The sequence below is a fragment of the Harpia harpyja genome, chromosome 14 (genome assembly GCF_026419915.1).
Source record: "Harpia harpyja isolate bHarHar1 chromosome 14, bHarHar1 primary haplotype, whole genome shotgun sequence".
Classification (NCBI taxonomy): Eukaryota; Metazoa; Chordata; class Aves; order Accipitriformes; family Accipitridae; genus Harpia; species Harpia harpyja.
The window spans coordinates 13,346,697-13,367,414 of NC_068953.1; the positions used below are offsets into that span (position 1 = coordinate 13,346,697).

Below are 20,718 nucleotides of genomic sequence, written 5' to 3' on the forward strand. Positions count from 1 at the left end.
CACCTAATAAAGACTAAACTGCTGAGTCAGGGACTCTTAATAAGAACTTCTAAATGCCCATTCTAAGCTACACAAAAACCTCTTTGCAAAGAAATTATGTAACATAATTATGGTACTGAAAAGAATACAAAAGATCATATCATCCACCTCATGCAGCAGCCTTCACTACTACATATGTCTATAAATACTTCTTCGTAAGCATCCAAGATGCTTCAGTTGCAACTACTCAAATAAATCACCTGACACATTGTCCTGCACAGACCTGGGGACTGAGCAGCTATTCAGAGCAGGGAATACATGTCAATTCAAAACTTATATCCAGAACTCCTCCTTTTTGTAACCTTGAAACTACCTCCCCATGACTGCTCATGCCAGGCAACCAGAATTACTTTTTTTTACAGAATGCACTCAAAAGAGCGATGCATTTAGAAATAGAGCAAGTATCTCATGGCATTAATGCAGCTTTACTGATGGCTAATATCAAATTCAACAAAGTAAGCACAGAGCCCTAGCAGAGATTAGATTAGTTGGATCAGGATGAACGGACAAACAGACGTCCTATCTAACACCACACAGCAGGTCCCAGGAGCATCGGCTTGTGGGATGTCAATGGTACCAAGTCCATATAACTGTTTCCACTTTACATGCTCAGCTGTACCAATCGCCAGCAAAGACCAGGGGATGGAAGATACAGGGGATGTGATGGAGTTGGCATGCAGTATGGGCCCCCTTCTCTTGCTCCTGTATTAACCTATTGGTTATCAATGTGAAACAATAAAGCCCAGCCAAGACAAGAGAAACCCCCTTTGGTCAGCAAAGGTCCCAGGGAGAGGAGGCAGGAACAGCTCTTACCTGTGCGTGACATGGTCCATGAGATGCTGCTTGAACACCAAGCTCCACCTCTTAATCACATTCAGCAAGGACGCCTTGAAAGGCCGAGCATCAACTTTCATCCAGCTCTGGAAGATGCTGATGGGCTCAATGCAATTCACCTCCTCATAGATCTTCTCATAGGAGTCGATCTGCTCTCTGAACTGCTGCAGTGTGGGAGGCATCTCAGGGACCCCGTCCTCCCCATGGGCCTCAATTTCTGCAGCAGTGAGGATGTGCCCGTAGAGGAGGAACTGGCGGCAGAACTCCTTTCTGTCATCCCCATAGAGGTAGGAGTAGTGGTCGAAGGCACTGCGGTAATCGCAGCAGGCCACCATCACAGCCTGCACACGTCCCATCAGGTCACGGCGCATGTCAGCCAGATCAGCCATGTCCTCCATGTCGGCCTAGGATAAGAGAGGAGAAGAGAGCGCAGCGATGCAGGAGCAGCATGGTACCTCCTCACTGCCACATAGCATGAGGGAGCTCCACAGCCACGGACCTGGTAGTGGGGGAAGCCACTGTGCTCGGCCAGCCTGGGCACCAGTGATGAGATCCGGTAGATGTCATTGAGAAGACTTTCCACCATGTCATAGAAGCCATCGTTTGTGCCAGGGTCCAAGGAGGGATGAAATATCAAATCTGGGATCACCAAAACCAGCTGCACCTCAAACAGGGGAGCGAGCCCTGCCTTGGGATCTGGTAGGGAAGAACAGAGATGCCAGGATCTTTTTCAAGGGGAGAAAACTGATCTTGAGCCACCACTAACATCCCACCACAAGATGCACACATGCCCCACAGGGACACCACGCAGGTGTGATCACAGACACCTACTCACTGGGTCCAGTGACATTGTGTCTGCACACAAGATGGAGGGGATGCTGGCAAACTAGCTGATGTTCTGGTATGCATAGGAGATACTGGAGAACAGATGAGACACACATGAATTAAAGACCAGAAAATTTGCTGTGGAGGAAAGCCTTAAAGAGACCAGGCTCTTTAGCTAATCAAAAGGGAGTCTGAGAGCTGAACAATTACAGCACATAAGTACTTGCAGAGGAGAAAAACAACAGGAACCAAGAGGCTCTTTAATTTAGTGGAGAAAGGCATGAAAAAAAAGCAGCAACTGGAAACTGAAGCCAAATACAAATGTGAAATTATGTGCATGTTTTTAACAAGATGGTGAAGAACTGGATGCAATTCTCCAACTCAGTGTGCCTCCACATCCAGGAGGGAAGCATTCCTGGAGATGTGATTTAGCTGGACACAAGTTGCTCTCAACAGTGTGAAAGAACCTCTATGGTGGCCTTAAGCAGGAGGTCTGATTTAGTGACTCCTGAACCCATCTCATCTCTTCACTGGACTAATGCTCAGGGACTGAGGTTTTTCTTTCATGCCTTTCATCAGCAGAACCAGCTCTTGAGACTCCCCACAAATGAAAGATTGCATCACCTTGATGCTTTGTGCATGCGAGGGTGGGAGATGGCTGATGCCCAAGCACAGACTTGGGATGACACCTCAATTTTTTCTGTCCATTAATCCCTGCAAATGGTGCATAGTTGTCTCTATCCTTTCCCCTGAGCAATGCTTTGCTCCAGTGACTGGGGGATGGAGTCACCCACCCTGTCTGAAGGCTCCCACAGCACTTGCTGTAGACAGTGCAAGAGGCACAGCAGAAAGCCAGGAAGAAGAGAGCAACTCTTAGGCATGAGGGAGAGCACAAAACAGAAACTTCCCTTTGGTGAGACGGAAGCAGCCATCGCAACCAGGGGAGAGGAACCAGCAGTCACCTGTGTTTTCCAGGAGGTACTTGAGCGAGCACTCAATGGCAGCGAAGAATCCGTCCAGGACTATCTCATCCACATAATCCACATAGGCCTTCCAGATATCAGATGCTGGGTCTGCAAGTAAAAGGCTCTGGTTTTCCTGGAAGAAAAAGAAGATGCCTTCAAATACAGTGGGACTGAGTCTGTCCCACAAGAGACCTGCCCACAGCTAAGGACTGATGCCAGTGAGCACATGGGTACCGGCCTCATGGGGGGATGGGAAACCAGACAGACAGATGTTGCTGCTAGTGGCATGGCCACAATTTGCTCCTTCTGTCAAGGACTGCTTTGTTGTCTGAAACAACTGAAAATAATTGCAAGGTAAAAATGGAGTGCAGAAGAGGCTTAGCAGCTCTGCGACATGTTCTCCTCCCTCTTCTCTGAGGCCACAGGGCTCAAGGGTGCTTTGCACATCTGGGGCAGGGAGCACTCAGGGGTCTCAAAGTCTCATCCCAATGCATGAAGACCCAGCCCTGGTGGCCCGCATAATGTTACCTTGAGTGGATGAGGCCTTCAAAGTGGACTGCTTACACCTCTGCCCTACAAATGGTTATCTCAAGACCAGAGAACTTTTAAATCCAAGAAATGGTTTTTAAATAAACCATGTGAAAACAGATAAAGATTGGGATCAGAAGACAAAGGGTTGGCTAACAGCGTCCCTGCTCAGCTTATTGTGATCCCTTCTTCCAGGGAAGCTCCCAGTCAGGAAATTCAGGGTTTTCTGGGTCATAGGAGGGACCCATCCTATAGAATCATAGAATCATAGAATCATTTAGGTTGGAAAAGACCTTCAAGATCATCGAGTCCAACCATCAACCATGCCCACTAAACCATGTTCTGGAGTACCCCATCTATGCGCATTCTGAATACCTCCAGGGATGGTGACTCAACCACTTCCCTGGGCAGCCTGTTCCAATGCCTGACAACCCTTTCAGTAAAGAAATTTTTCCTAATATCTAACCTAAATCACCCTTGCCACAACTTGAGGCCATCTCCTCTCGTCCTATCTCCAGCCACCTGACAGAAGAGACCAGCACCCACCTCACTACAACCCCCTTCAGGTAGTTGTAGAGAGCAATAAGGTCTCCCCTCAGCCTCCTCTTCTCTAAGCTAAACAGCCCCAGCTCCCTCAGCCGCTCCTGGTAAGACTTGTGCTCCAGGCCCCTCACCAACTTGCTCTTCTCTGGACATGCACCAGCACCCCAATGTCTTTCCTGCAGTGAGGGGCCCAAAACTGAACACAGTACTCAAGACACTTCCTGGGTTTAGTCTTTCCATCCCAACAAGGCCAGGCTGCGTACCCACTCCCTGCACCTTCCAAGCAGCCTCCCAGGCTCTGCTGTGATCCTGTCCCCTGCCTTGCTATGCCCTCTGAGTGGTCCTTCTCCTAAGCCTGCCAAGGGCTCTTAACACAGGCACAGTTCCAAAAAAAAGGTCCAGCTTGCAGTGAGCAGAAATCAACACACACTGTCTGTTGCTGGGGGGTCAACGTTGGCAGCGTTTCATGTATGGGGGCACAGGAGAGGGTGCTATTCCCAGCGCTGACATGGCAGCTTGGCACGCATGAGAGCAGCATTGCCAGTTGGGCTTGAGTCAACCCAAAGTTGCTGCTCCCCAACTTGACACGTCATAGCTGGGTGCTTAAACTCTCAACAGAGCAAGCCAGGGCTCTGGCCCCTTGCAGACTCACCCCGGCTGCGTTTTGCTGACGTGAGAGAAAGGGGAACTTCATAGGAATGAACTCTGTGGGAATGCCTACCTGAAAGCACCCCCTCCTTCATTATTCCCTGTCCTTGTATTTGATAATGTCCCCTTGTTACTGGTGTTTTACTGAGCCTTTACTCCAGAGGCCTCATCCTGGTGAAAGAAGAGCAATGAAAGCCAGCATCTAGCTGTCCTGCCTTTGCCTGTTGGTGCACGTACCCAAACCCTCACTGTGCTTCTCTCAGCAGCCTCGAGACTCACCTGCCCCCAGGAAGACTTGAACTACCAAAGGAAGCCCAGCAGACCAGCTCTTGGCCCCTCTGCTGCTGCTCTTCCAGGTTTGACCAGTACAACAGGACAGAGGCATGGGGACACCCCATTTTGGGCCATGGTGCCTTTCCCTCCCCAGGAGCTTCATGCTGCTTTGCAGTTGGTCCTGCCCCTGTGAGCAGCATTGGCAGTGCCACCACACCAGTGGTGCCAGCCCTCCTGCCATGACAACAACCCCATATTCTCCTTGGCCAATCTAGCAAGTACCCTGGTCTTTTGGGTGGTAGCTGGAGGTGGCTGAGCCTGTTACAGTTGAGGCAGCAGAACAACATGAGCATAGTAAAATCATCACCACGGTTTCAGTGTGCAGAGAAGGGGGTTAGAGGTCCAGGGCTGACTGCAGATAGCAAGGTAAGGTGAGCAACAAGAGCTCAGTGTCCCAGAGAGGGTCAGCTGGTTCTCTCCAGAGTCCAAGGCCAGATGGTGACCCTCAGGAGAGGGCTGGATCTAAAATCCATCTCCCTCCAGGCCAAGGTGCCGCCCCTGACATGCATAACACCTTGCTCCAGACAGGTTAGGAGCAGAGCTTTGGGCTTTCTCCTGGCCTGCAAAGAGGACTCTCAGCTCTGGCAAAGCCACTGGAAAGCACCAAGGTTTCGGACAGCAACTATTCTCCTGTCACTCAGCTTCATCCTGGACTGTCAGCGTCACCTCCTGCTCCCACAGAGGGACAAAAGTCTGAAACAGAAAGGTCAGTCACAGCTAGCTGCCTCTCTATTTTTTCAGGTTAATATTTCGGAGGGGGATTTTTCCTCTGAGCAGGATCCCAAAGCCTGATGCACGGCTCCCCTCTAGTGGCTCCACAACAGCCAGGACTGGGAGCCAGACTCCTTCACTGGGCTGCAGCTGCTCCTGTTCCTGCCCTGAACTGGGTGCCCAGCGGTGCCCAGCCAGCAGCCCCACACCACACAGCCATACCAGCTCACTCATCAAAGCTATCGTTAATTAACACTGGGTAAGATTTTCAAATGAGTTAAGGGAGTTAATTTTATGGTGAAACAGTTCTGGACATTTTCACCAGACTGGAGAGACACACAGAGCCTATGAAAAGCCAACAAATGCCCGGAGAAGGTCCCCCCTCACCTTCACCAGCGAATGAATCCTCTGCCCTGACTCTCTGACAAGGCTGTAACGCCTTTCCAGACGGTCCTGACAGTCCTCTAGGCTTAGCAGTGATTCTCTTTTACAATCTTTCCTCTCAAATATGGGTGACACCCATGATTGCACGATGGTCTGGATCTCCTCAACATTGTTTTTGGCTTTCTGTATCCTCCGTTCGAGGTCACGGACACCATACATCACCATGGAGATGTCATCCCAGACACCTGGTAAAAAATGAGATGATTGACTATTTGTTTTCAGAGTTGCTAGGCCGAGCTCTTGTGCACCCTCCTTAAGGCCAGCCTCTGACTTTTTCCCCGTGGTCTCATGTATTTCTCACCCATCATTAACGCATAAGACTTACCACCTTGACCAACAGAGCCAATTCTAGCTCCCTCCTACCCCAACAAGCCATGGTATGGACAGCCACAGTCTGTGCTTTCAGCCAGGAGTACCACCACTGTGGGGATGTCTGACAGTTCCCACTTCCCTCTACCCAGGTTTGATCTCCCACTGACTGCTACCAGAGAGCGCAGCATGGGGAGGATGAGCACATCAGGCTGAGTGTCGCTGCCACCATCACTAGAGCAGGGACCCATAGCCCTAACACACAGGCTGCCCCAGCCCCAGGTACCACTGAGGGCTGCATTTAGATGCAGGGAACTTAGGATTCATCTGCAGGAAAATCCTTTCATCTTTATTGTGCAACGGAGAAAGAGTTTTTCAGCGTGAGGACTTCTGCTTTGCATGTTCCCAAGGGAGGACACTTGTTCCTGTGCATACCACAAGCTTGATGACAGAAATATATATTCCACCTGTGAGTAGTTTGCTTTCACCAAGAGGAAACAAATTGTCTTCCTCCGCTGTGCTTTGCAGTTAAAACTGATCAAGCAAGAACATTGGTTAAATCATCCCAAAGTCACAGTGCACAAAACCCACCTCTAGCTGCAGTACTTCATCCTTCTGGAAAAGAAAACAAGGTGGCCCTGGCTCTCAGTGGGACAAGTCCATCCCAGCACCAGATGCCTGGGCCAGGGGTTCCCATTCCTTGCACAACTGGGTGAGAAAGCAGTGCCTTGGGGACACAGGCACACAATGGGTCACTTGGGCTGGCACAGGGAGGCCAGCACAGGCAGTGAGCAGACGCTTCAACCCCAGCCTTGCCAGCTCCTGCAAACCCAAGACTTGCCAGGTCCTTGGTGGCACTGCTTACAGGGCAGCTTCTCCTCCCCAAAAGCCCAGGCTGAACCTGAAGGGAGCAGGATCTTGTCCACAGCCCCAGCAGATGAGGGGAACGTGGAAAGGAGCAGGCAAGCTGTGGGCTACCCTTCATCTCCCCAGTGCTGGCTCTGCTGGAGAGTTCCCTGCCCTACTGGGAACTGCAGTTGAGAACCGGGTGACGGAGGTTGGGCACATGGGGGAATCTGATGAGACCCAAGTGTATGCACTCTTTTCCCCTAACACAGAGTTAGCTCACCTTCCATCTTCCAGTTCAGTGTTTCTTCTGCCTCTTTCAGCTTCAAGTCAATACCCTGCAGCTGCCCCTGTATTAGAGGGTATTCAACCTCCAGGACTGTCTTCAGGACCTTGTTGTATCTGTTCACCATCAGCTCCAAGTTGGCCACCATCTGCCGGTATGATTCCTTGGAGGAATAGATTTCTGCCGCTGTCAGTGGGATGGCTCCCATCTGGCTGCTAGACAGGTAGCTCACCTCCTTCAGCACTGAAACCAGCTGGAGAAACAAGGCAGAGAGCTGAACATGAGACAATCCTCCCCATTTACCTGGCAGACACTCTCCAATCAATTCTGACCATCTTAGGGGCTTCCTGCTGTTTTATTCACAAAACAGCATGCTCTGAAAAGGGCCTGGACACCTCCTAGTCCATACCATCTGTCTCTCATTGATCTTTGCCTCTGGTTTTCTTCCCAACCAAAGACAGACAGCTCTGTTCACTACGCAGCCAGCAAACTCTAGGCAGCCTCTAAAAGCCATGATGATCTCTGGTCCTCTCAGCTATCCTCATCAATAGAGTCTTTCAGCAATACCGTGCTTGCAAGCAGAGCTTAGCAATTATCTAAGTGAAAGATAATAAGGCCCCAGTTCTGTTGGTTTGCTGGGCTGACTGGCATAAAAAAAAAAATTAAAAAATATGGCTCCAAACTCAGTGACTCAAATCCTCCTGTGGTTACCTTCCACCAAAGATTTCTGCTGGACACTTCTCCCAGCTCAACTAAAAGCACTCAGTGGCAGTGCGTGTTTGAGTTGTGATGGGACCAGACTGAGAGGGATTATTAAATTATAAACCCAAGTATAAATGAGTCCCTGTAACAAAGGGAGCAGCAAGGTCTTCCAGTGCGATGTATCACTTCTAAGACTAAAAATATTTGCTCAGTTTAGTGGCTAGTGAGATGTAAAATGCTCCTGGAACTGCACATATTGGCAGGGTGACAGAAGTTCGGTACATTGTATGGGCAATGGCAGGGGTGAGGACCACTCCTGGCTGCAGCTAAGCTTACCCTAAAAATCACCCTTCCCTTAGGCTGGCAGATTGTATCATCCCTTCCTGTAAAGATGTGGGGAAGAAATCTCTCTCTGATCTCATCCCATTCATGCCCTCTGGTCCCAGTTCCGTGCCCCTATTTTTGATAGGAAAACTGGAAAGCTCCAGGTATGAACAGAAGCAGGTGAAGCCACAAGTACTGGGACTGCATGGCCAGGAGCCTTTGTCACTGCCCTGGGTGACAGACAGGGGTTAGTGAAACCTCTCCACCACTGCCTGATGTTAGCCAAAACCCAACATCCAGAAGAACTGACCAAGGCACCTGGGAAGCATGCTCCCTTTGCAGGGACAGCAAAGGGGAGGAACATGCAATGCAAGTCAGGAAGATAAGTCATAACACTCTGAGCACCTACAATACTAAAGTGACAATGAACACAAGGACAAGAAGAGGAAAGAAAGAAGGGCTGAAGAAGGGTGTAGGGGGCACTCTGGAAAGGTGGAAGGAAGAGGATGGGGTGGGAGGAAAGATTAAACCAGGGGACTGAGGGAGCAAGAGGGCAAGCAAGATAGAACCAAGCTCCCCTCCCTTCTTTGCACTGGAATGTCTGGGACATCCGCAGCATGGGGTCAAGGGTGTCTCCCCCTCTTTCCCTCTCCTCCATGGAAGGTGAGCTCTGGAAGTCTTCCATGCCAAAGGGTTGCAAATACATCTTCCCTCTAGGCAACATGAGGTACTCCTACCTATTCTGGAGGGCATGAAGGGCTGCTAAGCAGGCACTCGAGGACATCAGGCAGTCCTCAGTATGGAAAGCTGAGAAGAGCAGTGCAGAAGCACTCAAAGACTGGAGCTGAGAACAGGCATGCTCAGCACATCACAGGCTCCAAATCCTGTCACCAGGGTGAAGGGTTGAAAACATCCCCTGGGGCCATTTGGCTCCTACCTAGCAAGGAGCTTCCAAGGAGATGGACAAATCCTTTGACTGAGGGCAAAGCTTGAATGAGCTCTAAAACCTAAACACTTTCCTTTAACAGCAGCATGCCCCACGGAACAGGGAAAGTTTTTGATGCCAGCGTTTCCCAGGCCACTGAGATTCAGAACCTCCCCAGCAAATGGCCCTTTTGCAATTGACAGACCCTGGCTCCCACCAGGCCCCAGGAGATTTCAGTCCATCTATGCACACTGCTGGCTTGGACCCCTGCTTCTGCTTTGGGTGAGGTGGATGTTAAATCCTCCCTGTGCTGGAGACAGGCTTTAGGGGAGCTCTAGGGGACAGAGAAAAGATCTTAAATCTGAAGTAAGCCTCACGCACTGCAATAAAGGAAATCCAACAGCCACAACATTGGAGTAACAAAACAAACCTTTCCTGGAATTTTTATACCCCTTCAGGAAGCTCAGATTTCAGGTACACATAACACGAACCCACCTCTGTAGATGATGCCCCAACACTCCCCACACCAGTATCAAATCTGGTCCGGAGATGTTCACACCAGTTAAACATCTGGCTGCTGAGGGACTTTCTGCCACTGGCTTTAACTAGAATTTGCTCTGCTTAAACTGTAATCCTGACATTTTCCCAGGACATAGACCCCACAAAGAGGACGGTAAATTCATGTTACCCACCACAGAAGGGGCTCCATAGGCCTCAGCAGAACAGATCTAGTACCAATCCCACCAGACCTCCCATGCACAGTGGGGCACACAGCTTGGAGACATGCCCACAGGCAGGCAGGAAAGTTAAATGGCAGCAGTTTTTACCTGGGGATCAAAATTGACCGTGATCAGTTTGGTTTCTGGATCTCGACGGATGAGCGGTTGAGTGAGGTTGTACTGTGATTTTTCAGAGACTGTCTGGGACCAGCCTACATAGAGCTTTTCCTGATACCTGCCAGAAAAAAACAAAACATCCACCATGTAGCTACCAAGCCAGCAGACCAAGGCATATAACCAAATGAAAGCCAAGTCCACTTCTGAGGACTGAAGAACATGAAGGAATATTAAAAACCCAACCACGCCATCTCCATAAACAACACGGCTTCAAAGACAAACACCCGAAAAATAGTGACAGCATCAAGTCGGAAGGGCAAAGATCTCTCAAGCACCATCTTTAGCAGAGGATTCAGATTTGGAGACAGACTTTCAAAAGCATTTAGCCTAAAGTAATAGCTAAGCAGCTACTGGGCATTTCCAAAGCATCTAAGCAGGATGGGTGCCTAAACCCATACAAATGCCCAGGATGGATGCAGTTGCCCTCACTTCTCTCAGAGTCACTGCAGAGAGACCTCACGGAAGTGTAGCTCTTCAAGAGCTCAGTGACACCACTTGGGATGGAAACACAGAGGGCTGAATACGGGTCCTGGTATCTTGCATGTCAAGGACAGTCCCAACCACCCAAGCAACAAAGTCTCTTCTGAATCATGTTATCACTTGAGCACTTTGGGAAATGTCACCCAGAAAACACCATCTCTGTTGAAGTCACCGGGGATCCTCTGTTGGTCTGCTCCCTTCTGAAAGGCTGCACCATAATTACTCAGCCTTTGTTTTGGTAATGAGGAACAGAGCTCCCTCCAACTCCACTGCGGTACCCAGCAGCCAGATGTCTCAGCTCCCTTCATTGCTGACAGAAAGCAGACCCTGCAGAGACATCTCCTTCCTGGGGAGGTAGCTCTTCCCAAGGGAAAGCCCAGAACAACCAGTTCAGATTTACCAAACATTAACATACTAAGTCTGGGGCAATGAATCCCACTCCAACTTGTGGAATATACACATTACAGCCACTGTAAATACACTCTGTGAATGGGCACAAATGGATTGAGACTTCTGGTCAGCCCAGGTTTTCTACCACAGCAGCTTCTACATCCAACAGAAGCTCTTTCTAACGTTTCTGCTAGGCTGCACAGCTCTTCTTCCCATGCAAACTTCTCATTTTGAGACACCACAGAAAGACTGTGGTATATAGCAACAGGATTCCTCCTCTCCCACCAGAAAATTCCCTCTGGCTTAGAAAGAGACATTCCCAGGCCCCGGGCTGGCAAGTGTGCTGGAAGGTGGCTTAGAGGAGGAGAATGTTTCTTCATACAGTTACAGCCTCGCCTCAGCCACCACTTACCTGTCAAGCAGCTGGATCATTTCTTCATACTTCTCTATCACCCTTCTTCCTTCAGCAGAGTCCAAGCAGCTGGTAGCACAACAGACAAGCTCAGCATTACATTTAGCTCTGTGAGGCTGTAGTCTGTATTTACCCCTTCCCAAGATCACCCACCAGTCTACAGGCAGACTCTGAATGGGGACCTTGGATTTCAGCCCCACCACATCACCTAAAAATCATTTCACTGCACAAAGGCTATCCAAGCCCCAGTGCACTCTCTCGGGTGTTTGCATGGCAACCTGCAAAATGGGAACCACATCCTGGGGGGGGAAGAAGGGCTCAGTGCTGCTGGAGGAATACTGGTCTCTTTAACATACCTAAACCTCCCAGTTTCACACTCCGTATTTGCACAGAGCATGGCAATCTCTGCTTATCAGCCAGCACTTTCTAAGATCAAAGAGGCTCAGAAGGAAGCAGCATGTGGCTTCTGGTAGATGCGACTCTTTGCAGTGCCAAACTTGTGCCCCTCAAACCGTAGGGGCAGTGAAGAGCAAAGGCATCCCAGAGCGTGGGAGGCAAAACCCTGGCCACGCTGCCTGGGCTGTACAACTGCCTCCGAACCCAGGGAGGCAGCCGGCCAGAGTAATTCCTATCAGGCTATCTTTTCCCCACTGTTCCATCTACAATATCCAAGTTTTCCTGAAAATGGTTCTTGATTTTGGAGGACATTTTGACAAAACCTGAATTAACTTAAACAAAAGTTAGCAAAGGGAGTGCCTGAACAGTCACCACTGGGCAAGTGCTGATCAATCCTTCTGGAAGTAAACAAGTCCTCTAAGCAAACCCCAGCAAAACCATCTTCGTTTTTCCTTTTTAATCCTTTTTCCCTTTCAAGTTGCACGTAGGAAAGAGCATCACGTCAGCCCTGCTGCAGGGCATGTTATTAACTGCTCTAAACAGAGGAAAGAAAATCAATGCAAAATGCAGATCTGGGTCCTTCTTCATGGTTTACAAAATTTGCCATTCAGATTCAAACCAGACATGGTAACTTGGGCTCTGTGCTGGGAACGGTCCAAGAGCTTGTTTCACTGCCCTGATGTCTTTACTGCTGCAGAATACACCTTTAGTTGTCCTAAGTCCAACACTGCTTTGCTTACAAGTCTCTTAAATGCTGTCTCATATGGTGCCATGAGATGTAGCAGCTGCAAGTGTGGGGCCACACTTCTCCCAAGACCACCCATAACAACAAGCATTCAGGTGATAAGTATTCCAGCACTAGTTTCTTTCCTTGATCTTGGGAGAGTGCTCCTTTGTTTAATGCTGAGAAAGTTGTCTTCTGTCAGTGCCTAGAGAAGTCCTCATCTGTTCACCAACCTGGAAATTAAGCTCCATCAATCCATCTTAGATGAGTCGAGTCCAGCACCTCTCTGCCATTCACAGCTTGGATGATGCCAGAACTGGGGCTTGCAGCCGAGGGTTGGGCTGCTCCCAGGGATGTCCTGGAGAACATGCTGAGTGGGATCGTAGTGGGAAAGGTTCCAATACCTCTTTCAATTGCAACCTAGGACTACGTCTGAAAGCTGAATAGCCTATGTACTATCCCACTGTGCCTCTTAACCACTTCAAAACAAATCCAATTAATGAGTTTCTTAAAGAAAAATGATCGCAGGGAAGCTGAATAGCACCAGTGAAATCACTTTACACCTCTTTGACTAAGAATTATTTCAGCTATAACCATTGGATAATGTTCAACACAGAAAGAAAATCAGATTGATTAGAGAAAAGATATCAAGATGGTCATAAAGCAACTTAGCTGGAACAGACACGCACAGATGTGGGATGTGTCTGAAGTGACCAAATGGCACCTGGATTCGTGCTCGCAGCTCCTGAGCCCAGCCCAGCGCTCCAGCTACCGGTGGCATGTTCTTGTGCACAGGGGGGGATCCTGGGGAGGGCACATTTAAACAGCATTTGATTGAACACTGCACTTGTAACCCCAAAGATACACCAACAGAAATTCACCTGCACAAAATTGCTCTGATTTCCCAGCCTTCTTCCTAAAACCCAACATCTGCTACACTGATGTAGGTCTGTGACCAGGGCAAGTCTCCTAGTGCCTATGGACCTTGAATAAGGACCTGAGATCAAAGCAGAAGCCTGGCATATATTAGAAACAGAGCTGATAGAGAGGCATCCTTTACCTGGGATGCATTCCCTGCTCCCTACAAACACTGAGGTAGGGATTTCTGACCAGGAGCTAGTTCTGACCATCTTATCTCACACCCACCGAACAACATCTCCCAAATTCACAGCAAATGATGGATTCATCCTCCATTAATCTCTCCATTCCCTTTGTTAACCTGCACTGGTTCCAGCAGTGCTGCCTCTTATGGACTTGCCTGGTTCCAGTACAGTCTTTCTGAGGCAAGTAAACAGGTTGCTGTTCAAAAAGACACACTCTAATCCTCATAATGTGACACGAGTCTACCCATTCCTCCAGTGCCAACGTTCGTGAGAAATAATAAACCTGGAAAAGGCTGGTTAAACTTTTGGTTACAAAGTCCCACTTGCATACTTTGCATTTACAGCATTACAAGGGAAACGCAATAAATTCATATTGCGGAGCACATGAGCGGGTTTGCAAGTCCCATGGGGTGTTCAAGGCAGCACACAAGTGTGGAGAGAAACCCCTTGTCATAGCCTTGCTGGGGGAAAAGCTTAGCATGTGTCTTCATTCCCAATCACATATCACATATACACGTTTAAAAAAGAATATTTTCCCCCACAACAGATTATTTGCTTTAATACTAAGAACAGAGCTTTCCCGGGCATTTCCATTTCCACTAGCAGCTATAGAGGCTGAAAACATTTGCAATTTGGGAAGTTTTGGTTTCCTTAGAAAAGGCAAATTGTTTTCCCCGCAAAATTAATCTTAATCCAATTTCCTGTAAAATCAATTTTACTCAGCACATGCCACCCACCGAGCTTCAGCTCTGCCTGGATGTGCCTGGAATAGATCAGCCTAGCATGGTCCAAGGCACTGTTGAACATGCTGATGAGGACAGAGTATTTGTCAGCAGCATCTGCAGCAATTAGTGGTCGCTCCAAAAGGCTCCCGAACATGTCCAGCAACTGTGGAGGTGAAGAAGGAGGGAAAGAAAGGGGAAAAAATTCACAAACCCAACTTCTGCGAGAGCCCCACTGGGCTCTTCCTCACTAGCCCAGATGCTTCATCTTCCTCACTAGCCCAGATGTCTGCACTGATGGGAACTTTGGAAAAGGGAAATTTCTTTCCTTTACCCTGCTTTTCCAAGTAGTCCCTCCCTTTGTTACAGAGATGCTCATACTTTCTCTGTGGGTGAACCATATTCCAACTGTTACTCTTCAAATGCTTCAAAATTTGCTATTTTTTCAAAAACCTTAGAAAGAGAAAATACTATCACTTTCTACAGTCTTTTCTACAAACACTTATATTGAAATTTTTCAGAAAATACCATTTACTTTTTCTGCAAGACATTAATTGGTCAACAAAACAGCCTTGTTTCTAGAAAACCCGAGTTTCCAAAATTGAAATACTCCCATGTATTAACAATATTAACAAATTGATATTAACAATAGTCGCCTGGCTTTTAACCACAGTTCTAACCAGAAAATCCTAGAAAAATCATAATTTCCTCCAGCTCACAGACACACAAGTGAAACTCCTGGCATCCGAAAGCCTGATTTGAATAATTTCTTTGACTACTCTTTGTAAAACTGAACAAAGGTCTATTCTGTTTATGTCTTAATGGGAAGAGCAGAAATACTCCCAAAGCTTTCAGCAAACACACGGCTGCCAGCTCCATGGCTTGACAGTTTGCAAGGGACCCACAAGCATGAGCATCACTAACCAAGACCAGCTGAAAAGCTACGAGTCTCATTGTCCCATTATCTATTCCCATCAGCAAACACCAGCCCTGTGTGCCTGTAGCTACAGCACTGTCTAGCCTCCTCTGTGTGATTCCCACTGAGGCAAATCATAGGTGCCCTGATTTCCCTTCTACAAAACAGATGGGATGTGACAAACAAACCTTGAAGGTGTGCTCCAAGTCCGAGGCATCATCGAAAGCCTGGATGAAAACACTGCCCAGCCGCCGGTCGATGTCTTCTACTTTCTGCTGGAAATCAAAGGCGTCTTGCTCAAACTCCTGTGGGAAGGCAAAGCAGCGAGCTGTGAGGCTGCAAGAGACTGCACCAGGAAGGTACCTGCAGCTTCCTGATCCAGAGATCTGTCCTCTTTTTATTCACCATGAATTAAACCACTCCTCTGGCCAACCTTCAGCCACTGTAGCACGGCAAAGCCCCATGGAGCCTGAGGACATTTCTGTACTGTCCCACAGCTGAGATCACAGCCCTCTGTGATGGATCCTTTGGTCCTGAGGGCTTTCCACAGTCCAACGAGCACTAACTTCAGCCTAGGGGCAAGATGGACTATTTCCGTGCCCTCTCCCCCCCAGCTTGGCCTGAAGACCACACCATCATCCAGAAAACCCACAGATGCACCTGCTGAGTTCCAAATCCAATCTACTTTCAAGCCAAATCAAGCCTGTGGTTTTGATCATGAACTGGCTGTAAGTGCAGTAACAATAAAGGCAGTTTCAAAACACTGGCACAGGTTGCCCAGAGAGGTTGTGGAGTCTCCACCCTTGGACATATCCAACCTTGGAGATATTTAACCTGACTGGTCACAGTCTTGCTCTAGCTGAGCCTCCTTTGAGCTGGGGAGGTGGACTAGGTGATCTCCAGAGGTCCTTTCCAACCTCGACAGTTTCTGTAATTTCCATCATCTTCTGGCACTGCTTTTCTTGCTCCAATTGTAATAAATCCTTTGAAGTTCATAAACAAAATCTAGGTTTGTTTTCCTACAGGTAAAAGGACCCAAATCAAAGACTGAACTTGACAAACTGGGAGACTTCAGTCCTTCTGTCCTAGCTTGGACAAAGGCACTAAAAATTAGGCCATGTGTCTCTTTTCTGAAAGGACAAAGCGTAAGGCAACAGCTTTTGCTATTATCACTGCTGAGCTCCAGTAGAACTAGATGCCATGTTTTAGCTAAAAAAGGTTCTAAAAAGTAACAGAGGGTGCAAAACTCAAGCACTGAAAGAACAAGCATGACTCAGAGTCACACAAAAGGCCATGGGGTCACTGAAACCAAGCCAGCTCCTGCACAGCCACCGTCACCACTCTTTCTGTGCCCTCCCTCCTGAAGGAGGGGTGACATGGAGCAAGCAGCTTTCCAGCAAGATCCTCCCAGGCAGCACTGGGGACGTGCCACCCACTGCAGAAATGCACCGGGAACTACAGGAAACAAAGCACAAGCCACCCATCACCACACCAGACAGTGTCCCACTGCCAGCCCAGCCACCCTTCACCCCAGCATGGCCCTTTTTGAAGGGAGCAAGGCAGGAGCCTGCTGGAGGGAGGACTTTGCCCCAGGATTACCCTCCACTTGGATGTCTTCCATGAATGGCTGCCCCATGAGCAGTGTGAGAGTGGAGCTCCTCACCATGGAGCTTCCCTACGGCCACTCCAGTTGTAGCACTCCCTCCTCTAGATGTGTGGACAGGCCTAACCCCGTCCCACTCACCAGACACAGGAAACTGACCCCAGGGCAAACAGGACAAGCAGCAGCAGAAGTCAAAGATATTCTAAGATCAGACACAACTGTGGGACACAGTCCCATTCAAAAATGCCATTCCCACCCTTCCTTCACAGCTCACCCAGGCTATGCTGCTTGGTGTCAAAGCCAAGAGCAGGAGTTTCTGAATAGACAATAAGGAGGCCCATGGCACGTTCACTCCGCCCTGCTTGTACGACATATGCTACTGTGAGCATCTGTGATCCGGATGGCCATTGAGCCATGACCCAGAAGGCTGGGAATATTCCTTTAACTAAAGCACTACTGATAATAAAATACAGAGTCCTTAAATTCTGAGAGTACTAGATGCCATGCATTCATCTAGACAAGAGCAAACACACCCCCAGAGATTACCTGAGCTGGCCCTCATCAGGCGAGCTAGACACCAAGAGCAGGAAAGCAGAGAGACGTGGATGTTGGTACAGCTCATATACACTAGCAAGCACCAGGTCCAGGGAAAGTTTGTGTAAAAGGCATGGAAATCCAGGTTTCCCAGCTGCACTGGTCTAAGGTCCTGCACTAGCAAGATATGCTAAATATAGACCTGCAAGAACTCCCAAATCTCTGCAGGAAAGTCCAGCGGCTCCCTGTTCCCTACAGTGACAGATCAGATCATAATGAAAGGAGGAAGGAGCTGGGAAGAAGTCAGCAGGACTGCACGTGAGCCAAGGCTTCATCGCAGAGGAAGCTGCTGCTTTGGAAACATGCACATGTTGCTGGCGTTCCCACAAGCTGGTCCCACCTACCATGTTAGTCAGCTCGAGGCAGTCATAGGTTCGCTCTGCAAACACTTTGTATGCCTCTTGGAATTCTTCATACATGTCCAGCACCTGCTGGCCCAGGGCCTTCCCTTTAATCCCGCTGAACTCGATCTTCTCCAGCTTCATCAGGTCCAGGGCAGTTGCCAGGAGATCCTGCAAAGTCAATGGAGGCACGCACAGGTTAGGATGTTGACAAATGAAGATGACAACAGCTGTCACAACACAGAGCTGTGCTTGCTGTTATGCCAAAGGACCTCCCCAAGCACCCTGCTGGTGCTCAAGCTGAGTGGCACAAATGGGAAAGGGGAGCCAGATCCTACCTGTCCTGGGCATCAGTGGCTGCTCATAACACGTCCCTCCCTAGTGGGACCTGCTGATGCCACTAGAAATACTATGCCAACTGTAAAATTGCTTTTAAGGGTATTTAGAGGACAGATCCAAAGCAACATATGAGACCCTGATATGTCATCCAGCATAGCTAAGAATCCCAATTTTAGAGGTATTAACCAAGAAGAGACCTCTGACGTTCACAGGTACCTGAACTGTCCAAAGCTCCTGCTCAGTCAAACCTCCATGCATCCAAGTGGATGTTACTGGCCCTGCCCAGCTGGCCTGCTCTGCTGAGATGGGAATATGGGTTCTTCCCTTCCCATTCTCTGCATCCTGGTATGGCCTGCCCCCATGGTGCCACCTCTCAGGAAAATGCCCCTCTCAACCAGCTATGGCAGCAGCACTGGGCAGCCCTGCCACCACCCCACCTCATCCATCTCTTTTGGTAGGGCTAAGCAAGGGCTGGTTGAATGTCTGTTGTCTCAGAGGACCAGGAGAAATGTGCTGATCTCAAGCACAGGAATGTGCTGGCAGCTGTCCTGCTCACACTGAGCTCAGGGGACAACCCCGAAAGCAGAGCTAAGCAGGTACAGAGCTTCACCCCCAAACAGATGGCACTTAGCCAGTGCCAGTGCCTCTCAGGCAGGGGCTGCCAAATGGGTCACAGCCCAGGACACAGCCCATGGCCCAGAGCATCCCATGCTGCGCTGAGGCATCACCAGGCTTCGGTGCCACCCCATGATGCTCCAGGCAGAGATGGGGAGATGCCGCACGCTTACAGTTCCTGCCATGGTCAGGCTTATCAGGAACAGCTTCCAGCCAGGGGGACAACTGCTCACAGGTCCCTGACAGCTAAACAACCACTGCTTTGAGAACCTCCCGCATTTCTGAGAGAAAAGGGTGCGAGCAGAGAGCCTCCCCAGCCAGGCAGCAGGCTTTACAACAGATATGCAATGCAAAACTGTGAGATGAACCAGGGGAAAGAGCCACTTCTCTCTCCACGTGTTCATGGGCTACCCGTGCATCAGCACAATTGCAGCTTTTATGAATTTCAAAAACAAATGCTGACATGCTATTTAGTAAGAGCACATTCACTTCAACAAATACCTTGTAAGGCAAAAATAACATAGAAATAACAGCTGCTCCTTGCTTTGTCTTGCAAGGTTGCTTGAAAAGAAGGGGGAGGGGGGATTGGGATGGGGAGAGGCAGAAGCTTTCCTCATTAACAGGCTGGTGTGCGCTATGCTTTTAATTATTATTTTACAGCTCACTCCACAGGCCTCTGACCGCAGGGAGGGTGGGACATACAGGGAAGGAGGACACGGGCACCGGCCAAAAAGCATGTGTAGCTCAAAACCTCTGGCTTTTTTCTGTAGCCTACATCCATAGTACCCAAACAATGAGCAATCAGTGCCCAGAGCCTTTGCAGAGTGATAGTGCATAATTACTGTCACTCATACTGTTCTCACAATGACCTGCAGTTACTCCTGAGTCTACTTATATTCCTCTCTACACTGGCCAGCATGATTTGGTTAACTGCACACTGAATCCTATTGGAAACCATCATTATGAATAGTTTTAAAATAGACATCAGTCATAGTGGTTTTCAACATAGTTAATGAAAGAATGCATAAAGTTATACAGTGTGTTTAAACCAGTAAAAACTTCTGTTCCACTGCAGAAAACAAGAGAAAGAGAAAAACAACACAGACCTTCCTTTGAATAGGCAACTGCCAGCAGCTGGTACAGTGCACATCCGATTCTACACACCAGGAACGTGGCAATGATAAACAGAGATTCATTTCAGAAGTGTGTGGATAGCAGATGAATGTGTGCTGTTAACCACACGAGAGATAAGAGGTATATACAATGTCTGTATGTCTGTGGTCTCCAGACGCAGCCACCTGACAAGGAGAGCATGGAGAGCGCTCATATACATGGGGCTGCCCCCACACATTCAGACCTGCTCTCTGCAGAATAACATCCCCTCCGGCTCGAGGAGCCCTCAGCCATGCTGGGAGCTGAGGGACAATGGGACTCGTGACACCAGATGTCCCTGCCTCAGATGATCATCTCACAGTGACAAGCCTTGGCAAACAGGGATACCCCTGAGCCACAGTACCCCAGCTGGACAGATCATTGGGACATGAAGGGATGACCTGGTGAGGAACATGTCCCCACTCCTTCCCAGGCCCATGTGGCACAGCCATGTGGTGCCCAGCCACAAGGTGAGCATGTGGCCTCTCCAAGTCAGACAGGACCCAGCTCTGGGGTGTCTCTGATGGCAGCAGGAGGACTAGGAGATTATATTGCTTTATTTACAGCTGTGCAAACCACAGCCCCCAGTAATTCCCATTCCCCTGCCCCAACAGGAGCAAGGAGTCCAAAGGGACTCTTGGGAACAATGACACACCTACCAACCTGACCAGAAGGACACAACTGTGTATCTTACACGTGCACCAAGCAGGACGTGGTAAAAAAGGGTCCTAGCCTTGCTGTAGCAGAAGACCTAACAGCAAAAAGAGCAGCCT

The 20,718-nt window shown here is 49.0% G+C and overlaps 1 protein-coding gene across 1 annotated transcript in view; it reads right to left on the reverse strand.

The window, feature by feature from the left end:
- DNAH9 (dynein axonemal heavy chain 9) overlaps window positions 1-20,718 on the reverse strand; it is a 210,216-nt gene that overhangs the window by 178,545 nt on the left and 10,953 nt on the right. Inside the window, exons 7-17 of the mRNA XM_052808369.1 lie at window positions 17,843-18,010; window positions 15,490-15,606; window positions 14,401-14,551; window positions 13,250-13,364; window positions 11,441-11,509; window positions 10,090-10,216; window positions 7,309-7,564; window positions 5,814-6,055; window positions 2,661-2,796; window positions 1,373-1,569; window positions 853-1,277 (exon numbers count right to left, since the gene is read on the reverse strand). Coding sequence (XP_052664329.1) covers window positions 853-1,277; window positions 1,373-1,569; window positions 2,661-2,796; window positions 5,814-6,055; window positions 7,309-7,564; window positions 10,090-10,216; window positions 11,441-11,509; window positions 13,250-13,364; window positions 14,401-14,551; window positions 15,490-15,606; window positions 17,843-18,010 — 2,003 coding nt within the window. The remainder of the gene's footprint in view (window positions 1-852; window positions 1,278-1,372; window positions 1,570-2,660; window positions 2,797-5,813; window positions 6,056-7,308; window positions 7,565-10,089; window positions 10,217-11,440; window positions 11,510-13,249; window positions 13,365-14,400; window positions 14,552-15,489; window positions 15,607-17,842; window positions 18,011-20,718) is intronic.